We start from the raw sequence: 14,569 nt of genomic DNA on the forward strand, positions 1-14,569 counted from the left end.
TCAACTAGTTCGATAACAAGTCTAATTTACCTTTGATTATCTACCTAAATATGGCAGGCGGGCTACCGATTTTGGTGCTAATCCCACCCTCCTCTGTATTAAGGGGTTAGTTTGGACACCCGTCATGTTTTACCTATCCACCTCTTCCCCTGCCAAAAACATACATATGGAAGCACATAAAATGCAGCTCATAATCTTTGCTTTTGACGGTTTCTGTGAATCCTCTCTTTAAGCATACAGGCCTGTAATTGAGTTGAATAAAATACATTTGCATAAACCACTTTCTGCTTGGTAACACATTTTATTGGCAAAATTACACAGAACTTACACATGCTTTTTTTTGCACATTGTTTGACTGTACGATTTACCTCAGGAATATGCAGCTTGCAGTCCCCTGTCTGGGGGTTAGGTGGTTCTTCAGGGACAATCGTCACAGAGTCTTTATACCAATTGAACACAGTTTCCTTCTTTGTGTTTGCAATCTGTAGCACACAATTGAAATAAAACAGGTGGGACAGTTGGTCAACAGAACTGCAATTGTGATAAGATAGAACTTTCAAGACATTTTTCTACACTGGACACTCAACCAACAATGACATGGCCATCAATAAATTTCATGTATTTTGTGTATTGATGTTTCAGTTTGGGTGAGAGGGAAAAGAGTTGTCAACTTGAAAAATTTTCCAAAAAATGCAATTTTTGGTTCTGTGCTCAGTGTTTCTTTCAGTTAAATTCCATTTCTTTCATACTTCAATAAAAAAGATTTTTAAGGAACTTCATCCCTGTTCTTCTATATTTATTGATGCACAGATGAAAAGCTGGCAGAAATCCCAAAAATCTGTTCAAACCAAAGCAGTTGGTCGCTGTAACCATTAAGCCTACCAAAACGACTTGGATTAATATAGCACGGGGTCGGCAAAATGGTTCACATGTCTAATATGGCTCAGTACGGAACCAAATATGGCTCGATTGTCATTCCCAAAATACACAAAACATCTTAAAAGCAGGGTAACAGGGGAAAGGTTGCAAGTTCAGAAACTGAGCAAGAGAGGAGATCAGAAAGTTCAAATATGGTGAGAAAGGTGACAAATGAAAGATTACATATGCTTGGGATTCATCTATAGAGAGAGAATCCGAGTAACAGCCTTGGATTGCAGCAGCTTGCCGGGTTTGTATCTGAACTATTGATAGTGTTCAAGTCTCGCAGAAGTCCCATTAAATACAGCCTGTGAGTATAATGTTTCATTGATACTGCTATTAATCATTATGTCCATTATCAATAATATTAAAACAAAATAAAACATTAGCTCTGAGGAAGAGTCATGTGGACTTGAAACCTTAACTCTGTTCCTCTCTCCAAAGATGCTGTCAGACCTACTGGATTTTTTCACCCTTTTCTGTTATCAATAATATTTAGTTACGTACTTTCAGTAGTGCAAATGAGCATTCTTATACTTTGTTGACCACTTGCTCTGAGTTTTGAAGTAGTTTGGCTCTTTGGTTTGAAAAAATTGCTGATACATGCATCATAGTAGTAAGTTATGTGGCATTCCATAGGATTATTTTTAAAGTTTGATACTGAACCATAAAGAGCTATTAGCTAAACTTGGTCAAAGAGATGAGTTTTAGGAGCATCATAAAAGAGACAGAGAAGAGAAGTTTATGGTGGAAATTTTAAAGCTAACAGCTTAGGCAGCCAAAGGATTGTTCAACAGTAATGGGTTATTGGAAATTGACGATGCATAAAAGACCAAAATTGGAGGAATGAAAATACTTTGGAGGGTTATAGAGGAGGAGATTACAGAGGAAGGAAACAATGAGACCATGAAGGGATTATATATTAGGATGAGAATTGTGAATTGATGGCTTTGCTAGTACAGGAACCAACGTAAAAGTCATAGCTGAATGATATTTGGCGCAAGTTTGGATACGGGTAGCAGAGTTTGGATGGACGGACGTTTATTGAGGGAGAAGGTAAAACACTGAGGGAGTAATATTTACGAAGTTTAAGAGAGGTACTCCTATCAACCTTCGTCAAGCTGGTTAGTTCGGTTTCTCAAGAAAGTTTCAGGGAAATTTAAAGAAATTGGAATATATTCTTCTGGTGATGTTCTGAATATAAATTCTAAACTGTGGAAATACGTAAGAGTAGATGCAAGTGGAGCACTTGATATATTAATAAGCCTAGCAACACTGCAAATAGATGTTTATCTGAGGCCATTAATAACAACGGGGACGGAACATGAATAGATTTGAATTAGATTGTTAAGAGTTGAAAAGAAGAGATACGAGGTGTAAGGGAAAGGTGTATTAATTAAGTGCACTTCTAGTTTGTTTTATTGTTGTTTTTCTATTTCTCAACAAACATTTACTTTATTAATTTCATCACAAAGTGTCAGGGACATCATTCTCTAGATTTCAAACCTCTCCTCATGCTATACAAATTGCAAAATACAGTTGAAGGTGGTTGTTTCAAGTTTCCTTTCTGGGATAGTAACATTTTCTTCTTTTAAAACAGTTTGCTTTTAAAATTTTCCTGTATATAATTAAGGGTAGTAATTTAGTGAAGTTTGATTAATAATGAACTTATCCCAATAATTGAGCATTGTCATTCCACCCCCTCTGAGTAACATCATTTTTAATTCCTGAAATTACATAAAAAAAGAATTTCCTGCCAACAAGATGGTCATGCAAGATGGCTGCCAATACCTGTCTATGCTTGCACATTGGTCCAAGCATGCATGGAAATCCAAACATGTCATTCCATTGTGTCCAACCTGCCATATGGCAATGATGTTGTCATACACATACATTTTTCTCCATTAAATTTAATCTGTTATGTGTCTACCAATTTCACCACTATATGTCCTCCTGAAGTCTATTCCTTTCATTCTTAGATTACTTCATTTCCAAGCTTTATGTCATCTGAAGAGTTCAAAATTATGCCCGCTCTACCCAAGGCTTGGAGACCCCAACGTATATTTTCCTCCTGTCTAACATACAACTGTTCACAACTCATCTCTGTTCTCTGTTCCTCAGCTAATTTGGTATCCTTGCAGCCATTGATTCTTTAGTTCCATAGACTTCAATCTTACCAACAAGTCCATTTTCTGATACTTTATTGAATTCCTTCTTCAAGTCCACATGTTCAGCCTCAACCACACTGCCTTTATCAACCTTCTCTACATTATTTAATTGGAGAGCATGATCAAGTTCATTGGGCACAATTTTCTTTTAACGTATCTCTGTTGACTGACATATATAATTTTTTTCTAAGTAGTATATAATGTTGTCTCTGGATGCTTCCCCTTACCAACATGAGACTGACTTGCCTCTACTTATCAGGTTTATTTCTTTCTCCTTTTCTGAATAGAGATTTAGAAGTTATAATCCTCCAGTATTCTGATACCACTTTCATATCTAAAGATGATTAGGTGGTTGCAGCCAGAGCTTCTACTTTTTCCATCCTGACTTTGCTTAATAAATTAGGATGCCAGGAACTCCAGGGATGTTGATGTTGGGCAAGACCCAGAACAAATGCACTGCACTGTGAATAATTCTAATACAACTCTAATAGCAGGCTATATTATTCATTTGGTCATTGCTATCTTGTTCTGTTAGATCTTAGGTAATTGAGTAAAAGTGTCAGGTGTGTGAAATGTTGTGAAATCTTGCAGTCCTCTGATGGTAGCAATGTATAGATTTCTTTTTGACAACCTTTTGCCGATCTTGTGCCCAGCCCATACAACCCATTTTGGTCACAACAATGCAGTTCACCCAACATTTGGTGACGTTTTCTACCTTGCATCTCAGCTCAACTTCGCAATCTTCTGTCACGTGCCAGTGAATATACTCTGAAAAATGAGGCCCTAGAGAGGAAACAAAGTTGGTTCAGTTAAAAGAAAGGGAACCTGTGAAACACTGTACAACAACTCAACCGTCTTGGGGTGGTGGTGATGTAGGGGTTGGGGGATGGGGGCAGTGCATGGTGCAAGGGAGGAGGATAGAACCAAGAGACCAAGGAAATGCAAGCAAGAAACATTAACATTTAGTGCAGAGTGAGGCAAAGATAAAAACATCGAAATAGAACTGGAAGATGCATTGATGTGGCCTTCTGCAACATTACAACCAGTTTAACGCATTCATATGAAATTCTTCCTTTCTCTACAGTAACGACATAATAATCACAGATAAAACAGCAGATGGAAGTCTACTTTATTGAAATCCAATATTGAAACTCATTAGCATGCAACAGGTGCCAGTCCAGAAGATTTCAAATTAATTTTAAAAACTCTGAAGAAGGATAATCTCATAGAAGCTTTGCCCAAGATGAAGGCCACTTGTATCTTACCTTGTTTTCTCAGGTATTCTTTTCTCTGGAACTCTGCTTCTGCCAGGGCAGCCTTAAATGCTACAAAAGACAATCAGAAAAACATTTTCAGCCAATGCAATCTGTCTATCTGGATTGATGTTAGGTGTAAACAAGTTGAATGTATTAGTGAGGTGAAAGCACACTTACCATCGCCGATCAGAACGATTGATGACTGGTTTTTGGCCCTGCCGTCCTCTATTTGGACTGTGTAAGTTCCTTCATTCTTACTTGTGAACTGCTCCATCACCATCTCAATCATACCAGTAGACTTATCAAATGTAATCCTGTGTTCCTGTGAGAAAAATCAAGTGAGATTTCTCATAGTATGATGTCCACTTGAAGTCAAATGCATTATGGACAATCCATTTTTTTTAGCAGCTGAGAAATCATGCTCCTTCAAGGGCCCAGATGTAAACAGAATCATGGAGACTCCACACCTCAAACAAAATGACGGTGGAATCTGTCCCTACTTCTGACAGGGGTGGGGAAGGGAAGGACGTGGGAGGTGATTCATGCATGGGAGAAACACAAACCCCAGCACAGCCATTTGAATTCAGTGCTAAAATTTCCACTGGAGCAAGGTCCAAGTCTCACAGTATGTGACTTACAAAATTAATAAATGTGAATGTGCATTAAAATTGGATAAGGTCTCTGGAACTTGTTAAAACAGCCAAATTATTTGAATCCTTGCTCTTTAAATTTTGTAAAAAAGGGTCTGCTGTGCATCTGAGTTGAAAAAAAACAACTGCGTTTATAATTCTAATAGCAGCTTGCTGACATAAATCTGAGGATTATCGTTGTAGTATTATTACTTGACACTAGCAAAACAAATTGAGAAATTAAAGTTGTTTATAAAATAGTGCCAGAAATTTGGGAGAATTCACTTAGTTGTCGTTGTTGTGAGGCTATGAATACAATTACTTGTTTTGTTATTAGGGATTAAGTACTTGATGGGATTTAAATGGCTTTTTTCAATGAGAGTGTTGTTACATAATGAAGTCTGGAATACATACTTAGAATTTTATTTTATTTCAGCTCAGCATAGCTCCTGAATTCTACCTATGCCTGACAGTGGGTATACTGGCATGGAGAGTATAAGGGCAAAGAGTGATTGTTGGAGATCCAGAGGTTGGCATGGATGGTATGAAAAGTAAGTAAATGGGATGGGTAGAGAGTTATAGGTCACATGGGAGTATAAAGGGCCATGGGGAGTGGATGGGGGCATGGGTTAGCATGGATGGATCATGGGGAGTAGGTGAGAGGGTTAGAGGGCCCAAGTGCTTTTATTACAATTGGGATAAAGTCCCAGTGCACTGAAGTGGATCTATAAACAGCCTGTCTCAACATTCAACAACTCTGCACTGTTTTCAGGGGTCAGCAGGCACAACTTCAGCAAACACCTCCACCCTCCCCCATCAGAACAAAAACCTGGTCATTCAACACTGTTTCTCTGGGAGTGGATGCACCAAGCTGGAAAATTTCCAGATTCTGTGCACCCACCTTGAGCAGAGTCATAGATTGTTTTTAGACAAAATTGTCAAGGGATATGTAAATCAGTAAATGAAGTGAGGTATAGATCATCCACGAATGGTGGAGCAAGCTTGAGGGTTTGAATGGCCCACTTATATTGTTATGTGCAGGCGTTCTGCTCAACTAGTTGAGACTGCGACTCTGAAGTTGACCCATACACTCCACTCATTGATCCACACGAGGTAAGCCAATGACCTGATACACTAGAGTATCAATGTGTTGTAAGGTAGTCGGTTTCCTACCCACGATTTTCAGGTTGTGAGGTTGATCAGGTAGGATTAGTAAGTTTGCAGATGACACAAAGATTGGATGGGTGACTAACAGTGAGGTGGAGGGTCTTGGGCTACAAGGAGATAGAGATGGAATGGTAAAATGGGCAGATAAGTGGCAGATGGAACTGAAAAGTACGAGGTGATACACTTCGGAAACAGTAATTTGACAAGAAAGTATTCAGTGAATGACAGCATATGAGGAAGTTCTACAGAACAAAGGAACCTTGGTGTGTTTGTCCACAGATATCTGAAGGTGGAAGGGCATGTTAGTAGGGTGGTGAAAAAGGCATATGGGACACTTGCCTTTATCAACTGAGGTATCGATTACAAAAGCAGGGAAGTCATGTTGGAGTTGTATAGAATGCCACAACTGGAGTACAGTGTGCAGTTCCGGTTGCCACATTATTGGAAGGATATGATTGCACTGGAGGCGGTGTAGAGGAGATTCACCAGGATGCTGCCTGGGGTGGAACACTTAAGTTATGAACAGAGGTTGCGTAAGTTTGGGTAGTTTTTGTTGGGGCAGAGAAGACTGAGGGGCGGCCTGATCAAGGTATACAAGATTATGAGAGAAATGGACAGAGTGGATAAAGAGTAACTGTTCCCCTAAGTTGAAGGGTCAGTCACAAGACGACATAGGTTCAAAGTGAGGGGCAGGAGGTTTAGGGCGGATGTGAAGAAAATCTTTTTTACCCAGATGGTGGTGACTGTCTGGAATGTGCTACCTGGGAGAGTAATGGAGGTGGGTTGCCCACATCCTTTGAAAAGTATCTGGATAAGCACATGGCACATCATAATTTAGGATTATAGGCCAAGTGCTGGCAGATGGGATTACGTGGGAATTCAAGTATTTCTAATGTGTTGGTGCAGACTCGATGGGTCGAAGGGTCTTTCCTGTACTGTTTGGTTCTATGATTCTGAGCTGGGTATACTGAGAATACAATATATTGAAATGCAGATAGTCAATGCCTTGCTGTGGCACACCCTGATGTCCTTTGGAGCTTTCTGCAATGGCCACTTTTCATTCCATCCCTTTTAGATACTTTGTCTTGAAGAGTCATTACCTTGCTGTCTGCCAGTTCTAAGTCATTGACAACGAATCTGCAGGTAGCATTGGGTGACACACTCTCAACCTGAAGCCAAAAACGAACTTCGCCTTTGTCGAAAACCTCATAGGATAACTCGTGTTTCAACGGGATTGCTAAGAGGGAAGAGAAGTAAGATTTGCTTTGAATTGCACAGTCACTATAATCAACAAAAAAAAACAGTGAAATTTAAGAACCTCCACAAGGGTTCTCCAGATAGCTTGAGGTTTCAGTAGAAAATTTGTACAAAATCCAAAGGAATGGTGTAAATAATGATAGATGCACAATGTACAACACTAGTCGACATTCAATACAATAATTCCTGCTAAGGAGCAATTAATCTATGTAAAGAACAACACATCATTCTCCTGATGAAATGGCGTTGTTTACAACCTTTTCTTTTAAGGTATTTGCTGTGAATAGACCCATCCTGAACTTTCATAATATTTGGATCCTGTCACCAGGTCCTTTTCTTTTGTCTAATGATATAGGGGACCTAATAGTCTAGGGACTACCATCCCTAGCCCAGTATTCTTAGGGGTTGACAGAGGCAGGAAAATGAAGCAGCTTGCCTACGTCCACTGGTTAAAAATGTGGTGGTAGGCCTCTCATTCTGAATTTTTCCTATTTGGCACTGTTATCCTACCCAATGCCCCAGGAGGAAATCTGGCACAATGAATGTTTGCTCCACCTTCAAGAGTAAGGGATGGTACTAGGCATATTTTTTTTATATACACATGCTGGCAAATATTAAGCTGGCTAAATGACTTGCCCTTCCCCACGTACTGATTTCCAGCATATTTTAATGTAGCCACACAGTTAATACTAGGTGATGGTAGTATTATTGCTAGACTATTAATCCAGAAACTGAGCTAATGTTCTGTGGAACACAGGTTTGAATCCAGCGCCAGCAGGTGGTGGAATTTTAATTCAATAAAAATATCTGAAATTAAGAATCTACTGATCACCATGAATTGATTGTCAGAAAAAAAAACAATTTGGTTCACTAATGTCCTTTAGGGAAGGAAATCTATTCTCCTTTCCTGGTCTGGCCTACATATGACTTCAGAGCCACAGCAATGTGATTGACTCTCTACTGCCCTCAGGCAACTAAATTGCTGACCAGCCAGTAAGATTCATGTCCCACGAATGAAAAAAAATCCAGTTTGTGGTATTTACGATGTCCCTCATCAATCAGTCCAAGACTTTCAATTAGGAAAGCAAATTTATGGTGCACTAAACCCACAGTCTTAAAGAATGAATACTGAACGTAGACATCAAGATACTGAACGTAGACATTAAGACACTGAAAGTAGACATCAAGACAGACGCTGTCTTGAGAAAATCTGATGGATAATTGAGAGATAGAATAAAGAAAGCACCGCTGTATCACGTTTCACAGTAAATATGCCAGTGAAAGTTCGGCAATACTCACTTGGATGTCTGATCTCGTGGCTCAAAGCCATCAAGCGTTCCAATTCTGTAAAATAGAAAGCAGATGGTGTACATTTTGTGACATTTTTGTGAAATTTCATAATAAACTGTTTACATTCTGTGGGATAGATTTCTTGATTTTTTTTTCCATCTGGGCATGAAGTATTGTGCGGATAATAAAGAAACACTGTTCGGAAGGATTCTGCAAGCTTCCCAACCAGAATTTCCTTTATGAATTCTGACCTGACTTTACTGATTGCCCAGGCGACCAGGACAAAATGATACTCCAATTATTCAATTCAGAGGTGCAGAAATTCCAGTCAACCTGCTTTACCACAAAAAGGGAGACAGTGGGTATTAAGTGTGTCCACACAGTGTTCAAGATCTCCTTCGTTAATTTGAGGACCAGGTCATTTGCATAGTCAAAGTAAGCCACCAGAAGGTGCTAGAAAGTGCTGACTACCCCCTTCATGCAGTGTGAAAGGATGCATACCTTCCTTTTCTAAAACATAGCTGGAAGAGATGCCGTCAGTATCCGATACTGCCACAGAGTATGTTCCCAAATCTGACATGTCAGGATGCTTAAAGATCAGTTTGGACCTAGGAGAGAGAAAAAAAAGATTGGATCGTTTTCTGAAAGAGCAGGTTACAGTTTAGCCTCCCCCCCACCCTGCCCCCACCCCACCGTACCCTTTTTTGATGTCTGCTTCCATGAGCAGGCTGTCCCTCTTACAAGCTGATTCCATTGCTTCAGTGAGATCGCACAGCCCAGCTCTAACAACTGATATCAGAACATGAGAATTAGGAGCAGGAGTAGGCCATCTGGCCCCTCGAGCCTGCTTCGCAATTCAATAAGGTCATGGCTGATCTTTTCATGGACTCAGCTCCACCATAACCGTTAATTCCTTTACTGTTCAAAAATCTTTCTATTAAAGACATTCAATGAGATAGCCTAAACTGCTTCACTGGGCAAGGAATTCCACAGATTCACAACTCTTTGTGTAAAGAAGTTCCTCCTCATATCAGTCCTAAATCTTCTTCCCCTTGTGACCTCTGTCATTGTAAATTGATCTCGGATGCCCAATATGTATTCTTTCAATCCAGATGCTAATAAGGATTATAACATTTTTCTATATGATAAACCACTGTTGGATTCATTCATAATTTATAATTCATCAAAGCTATAGTTCAGTCAGGTTCTATATAACAGAGTTGCATATGCATAATTCATGTTGCTTGTTTTTCCATTCCCATACCCTGAGCTCCTTATCTTCCCTGGGCACATCAAAATGAGTCAGGGACTAGATCTGATATTCTGTCCATAGATTTAAATTGAATGGAAAATGATGCAATCTGTCATTCCGAAGTGCAATCATTCTTGACTGATTTTCACCTATGTGCTCCCCGGTAACAATGCATCCAGATACAGGAATAGGAAAAACCTACTGGTAAACAAAGGAGCACTTCACAAAGAACTCTGTCATTCAGGGCTTAGATAGTCCCCACTTCTTCCTTCCCGCCATTGCTGACTGTGTCTTCAGTCATCTAGACACCATATTCTGGAATTCCCTTATTAAACCTCTCCTCATTGGTCATTTAAGATGTTCCTTTAACACTTAGCTCATTGATTAAGTTGCCATATAAATTTTCATGGCAAGCACACTCATCACTGGCAGCACAAGGAGGGGAAGGGATTTCACCGCAATCATTTGCCACTATGATGCCCAGTGTCTTGTATGGCTCAGAGAGGGAAAGAACTAAAAAGTTGAGTTCTTGCTTCCGTCTGTTTCAGCAATGTTGGAAGAGTCAAAAGCAATCTGAGAAGGTTCAAGAACAACCCCATCTCACAGTCCTAACACTGGTTGTCCAAGATTCAGAGATGGCTCTGACATGTAATATTATTAATAGCCCAAGCATATTCCTCAAGCATATTACTATGGTGTCAATATGTGTCCTATTGCATGCCTATCAATTGCTTTAGTACATCTTACCACAGGAAAGACACTGTATAAATGTCAGCTGGCGTTGGAACTGGCAGCCAGCCCAACATATTTTATCCAACTGATTTCTGTTGATATCACCAGTTATTTTTGAAGAAGTCAAGCAATTAAACCGTGAAAAACCTTCATATCTTGATAGACATTGGCTTGCAATACATGATATTCATGTTTCTTTCCCCAGTATTCACTAGGTTATCTTAAGGTAACAACGAAGAACGATTACCTACTCATCTGACCCATTGCCATGGCTTAAACACAATTAACAGAAGTCTATAATTTGATACTTGATAGAGCGGTCTCAAAATGTTTGGTGCTAGGGAGAGAATTAATGTGGTCCCTTCAGGTCTTTTCAGAGGCGTATCCACAATACACTCGGTTGACAATAGGTAGGTACGTTATAATAATATGCATGAGGAATATGTTTGGGCTGTTAGTAATATTGAATGTCAGGGCAGTCAGTGTTGTTCGGACTGTGAGGAGGGGTTTTCTTGAACCTTCTCAGATTGCTTTTGGCTCTTTCAACATTGCTGAAACAGACGGAAGCAAGAACTCGACTTTTCAGTTCTCTCCCTCACTAAGCCATACAAGACAGTGGGTATCATGTTGGCAAATGATTGTGGTGGAATCCCTTCCCCTCTTGTGCTGCCAACAATGAGTGTACTCGCAATGAAAATTTACCGTTGCTTGACCTGAGGACTTCTAACACTGCAGGTAGGCGAGGGGTTGCTCCATTCCATCCCACTTCTATCTGTCTCTCCCTAACCTCCCTAGGAAGTATCACATTGAAACAAAAACAGAAAATGCTGAAAACCTCAGCAGGTCTGACAGCATCTGTGGAGAGAGAATAGAACCAACGTTTCAAGTCTGGCCCATGCTTCTTCAGAGCTATTTTCAGATTGAAGTGTCCATGCTTAACCACCTGGTAACAAAAATCTTTTCCATTTCAAATTACAATCATAAAGGGAACGCTTAGAGAGATCAGAGATTCACAGCAAGCTAACAAAATAACTAAGATTTAAGCCAATTCAGCCATTTAAAACTATATAGAAATCAATTTTTAAAAAAATTGGAGATCCTCTACAATATAGTAATATCTGCATTACGAGTTTGTTACTCTTCGCTCTTCTCCAAAGAAAGAAGGCCGATTGTTCTGACTTCTGCCCTGGGAACTCTCATTAAACAAGAGCACACACAAAGCAGAACAGAGGCACATTATACCAGATCCCCATCTCTTTTCTAATGAGCCAGGATTTCTGAGCTTTCCTGGGGTGTAGACTAAGTCTTTGGCTGCAATAGACATGGACCCACTGGTAGGATGGAACAAATTTTTGGCCTTTCTACTGTGTATAATTTAGTATTGCAACATATAGGTGCATCATAAGCCCTGAGCAAGCTCAACCCTTATCAGGCTCACTCTAGAATAAAATAGAACTGCAACACAATACGAAAACCATTAGTTCTCGGAGTCTATGGAAAACACCCTGGACTTAATGTAACTAAAAATATACAAAACTACCTACTTGTCACCCTCTGTTTCAATATGGACCTTTGAGAAGTCAGTTATCTCTTCATAAGACTTTCCCCAGGCAAACTGGGAGACATCCGTCATTTCATGGCACTCAAAGTTCAAGTAAATATTTCCTTCCGCATCGACACCAGCAGTAATTTCCTTGGTTCCTTAAAGGTTAAATCGAGAGTAAGAAACAGATGCAATATTAATAGCCTGCATATATAGTTAAAAATTGCTCAGGGGGAGTATTTTATGTTCAAAATGCAATCCCATTTTCTAAAAGACAACATGTCATGAGACATTTGAACTATGTCCATGAATCTGCCATTATACAAACATTTTGGGTGATGTTAGTAATCACAGTTGTCGCACATTACATGCAGTGTAAAGTGAGGGTCATGGCTTCAAACAAGTCAGTGCTGTCCTACCCCACAAAGCCATGTTTCAAACCTGCAGATTTCCCAGTTCATGGCATGGCTTTCTAGTGTCCGGCAACTGAAGAGCAGAACTTGATTGCTTGCCACCCCTTTCCGCTTCCACCATCCCTCTCCTCCCCCCATCCCCTCCATCCTCCACCCTCATTTACAACATATCCTCTTTTGCAATAGCATTGAATCAGTTTCTGGCAAGACTCTAAGCATGGAGAGTGTTTTGAGCCAAGAACACTCTCTCTAGTTTCTTTCCTTCTTAACGGAAGACAAATGATTACTTCAATAACACATTTCCTGCAGTCATGCTGCGATACCATGTTACAAATGACCTTTTACCCAGCCCTTTCAGTTACAAGTGCTAGCTCATTATTTACCTGGCTTAACTTGAATGAGGACAGGTTCAGAAGGTTCAGAGGGTCTGCCCTGACCGGCTGCATTCACTGCATGGACTCTAAAAATATAACTGTGTCCCTCCTCTAACTTAGTAACCTGTAAAGATAACAAAATAAAACCAAATAATCAAACAGAATGGACAAACATTTGCTGGTTACTTCTATTAAATGCGGCTAATTCCCTTGGAGTTAATTCCTTCAAGAAGTGGATGTGTGTATATGAGTCTTGCAGAGGAGTTTGGTCTCCACTATTAACTGATCCCAGTTGCAATGCTTAATTTTTAACAAAGGACAAATCATGCTTGTATTCACGCTTGATGGAAATGTGTTTTTTTTTATTCATTCATGAGACCTGGGTGTCACTGGCTGGCCAGCATTTATTGCCCATCCCTAATTGCCCTTGTTTAGAGGGCAATTGTGAGTCAATCACATTGCTGTGGCTCGGGAGTCACATGTAGTCCATACCAGGTAAGGACGGCAGATTTCCTTCCCTAAAGGACATTAGTGAACCAGATGGGTTTATCTGACAATTGACAATGGTTTCAGGGTCATCAGTAGATTCTTAATTCCAGATTTTTTTAAATTGAATTCAAATTCCACCATCTGCTGTGGTGGGATTCGAACCCAGGTCACCAGAACATTAGCTGAGCTTCTGGATTAATAGTCCAGCGATAATACCACAAAGCTATCGCCTCCGGCCTCTGGCTACATGAATGAAGTATTAATTTAAAAAATAAAAATGAATATTAGATGAAGTGTACATTTCAAAATTATGAAGAGAGGCTTGTTCATCAATAATGATTTAATCCCTCCATTTTTTTTCCCTTTCTTCTCTGAATCTGATTCGTGCGAACATACAGTTCCCACGCTGGCAGCCACTGTGATAGTCCACCCAGGTGACCATTCTTCGGGTATGAATACACAGAACACACTTTGCACACTATATAAATATGCTAACCATCATGGCCAAACCTGGTCCAGTTGGGTTATAACAGTCACATATGGATCAACTGATGTAGGATCAAACGTAGAAACCATTTTGAGTCAGTGGCGCTAAGGTTAATTCTAATACTCCAGATGAAATCTAAATATTTTAACATCAAAGTAAATTGATTTATTTAACATTATAGCACGAACGATTCATCCTAACCTTCAGGTACCGGGTGGATACCGCTTTTTCTGTCACAGTTCTCCATTCCTCGGAACTTGTTTCACAGATATCCACAGTATAGCCAGAGACAGGACTACTGCCGGTGTAAATTGGCGCCTTCCACAGGATCACCAGAGAGTTGCTTCTTATTTCACAGAATGTCATGTCATAAGGAGGACCTGAAAAGTTTCAAATTTAGAAGTTTATTTATCAGTGTCACAAGTAGGCTTACATTAACACTGCAATGAAGTTACTGTGAAAATCCCCATAGTCCGACGCCTGTTTGGGTACACTGAGGGCAAATTTAGCATGGTCAATGCACTTAGCCAGCACGTCTTTCAGATTGTGGGAGGAAACCCATGCAGACACAGGGAGAACGTGCAGACTCCGCAC

The 14,569-nt window shown here is 39.9% G+C and overlaps 1 protein-coding gene across 1 annotated transcript in view; it reads right to left on the reverse strand.

The window, feature by feature from the left end:
* myom2b (myomesin 2b) overlaps positions 1-14,569 on the reverse strand; it is a 95,297-nt gene that overhangs the window by 16,075 nt on the left and 64,653 nt on the right. Inside the window, exons 20-29 of the mRNA XM_080192043.1 lie at positions 14,177-14,355; positions 13,009-13,123; positions 12,214-12,370; positions 9,187-9,293; positions 8,695-8,739; positions 7,239-7,375; positions 4,520-4,664; positions 4,352-4,411; positions 3,802-3,869; positions 369-482 (exon numbers count right to left, since the gene is read on the reverse strand). Coding sequence (XP_080048169.1) covers positions 369-482; positions 3,802-3,869; positions 4,352-4,411; positions 4,520-4,664; positions 7,239-7,375; positions 8,695-8,739; positions 9,187-9,293; positions 12,214-12,370; positions 13,009-13,123; positions 14,177-14,355 — 1,127 coding nt within the window. The remainder of the gene's footprint in view (positions 1-368; positions 483-3,801; positions 3,870-4,351; positions 4,412-4,519; positions 4,665-7,238; positions 7,376-8,694; positions 8,740-9,186; positions 9,294-12,213; positions 12,371-13,008; positions 13,124-14,176; positions 14,356-14,569) is intronic.

Source organism: Carcharhinus amblyrhynchos, chromosome 7 (genome assembly GCF_965287045.1).
Source record: "Carcharhinus amblyrhynchos chromosome 7, sCarAmb.v2.hapA, whole genome shotgun sequence".
NCBI lineage: Eukaryota > Metazoa > Chordata > Chondrichthyes > Carcharhiniformes > Carcharhinidae > Carcharhinus > Carcharhinus amblyrhynchos.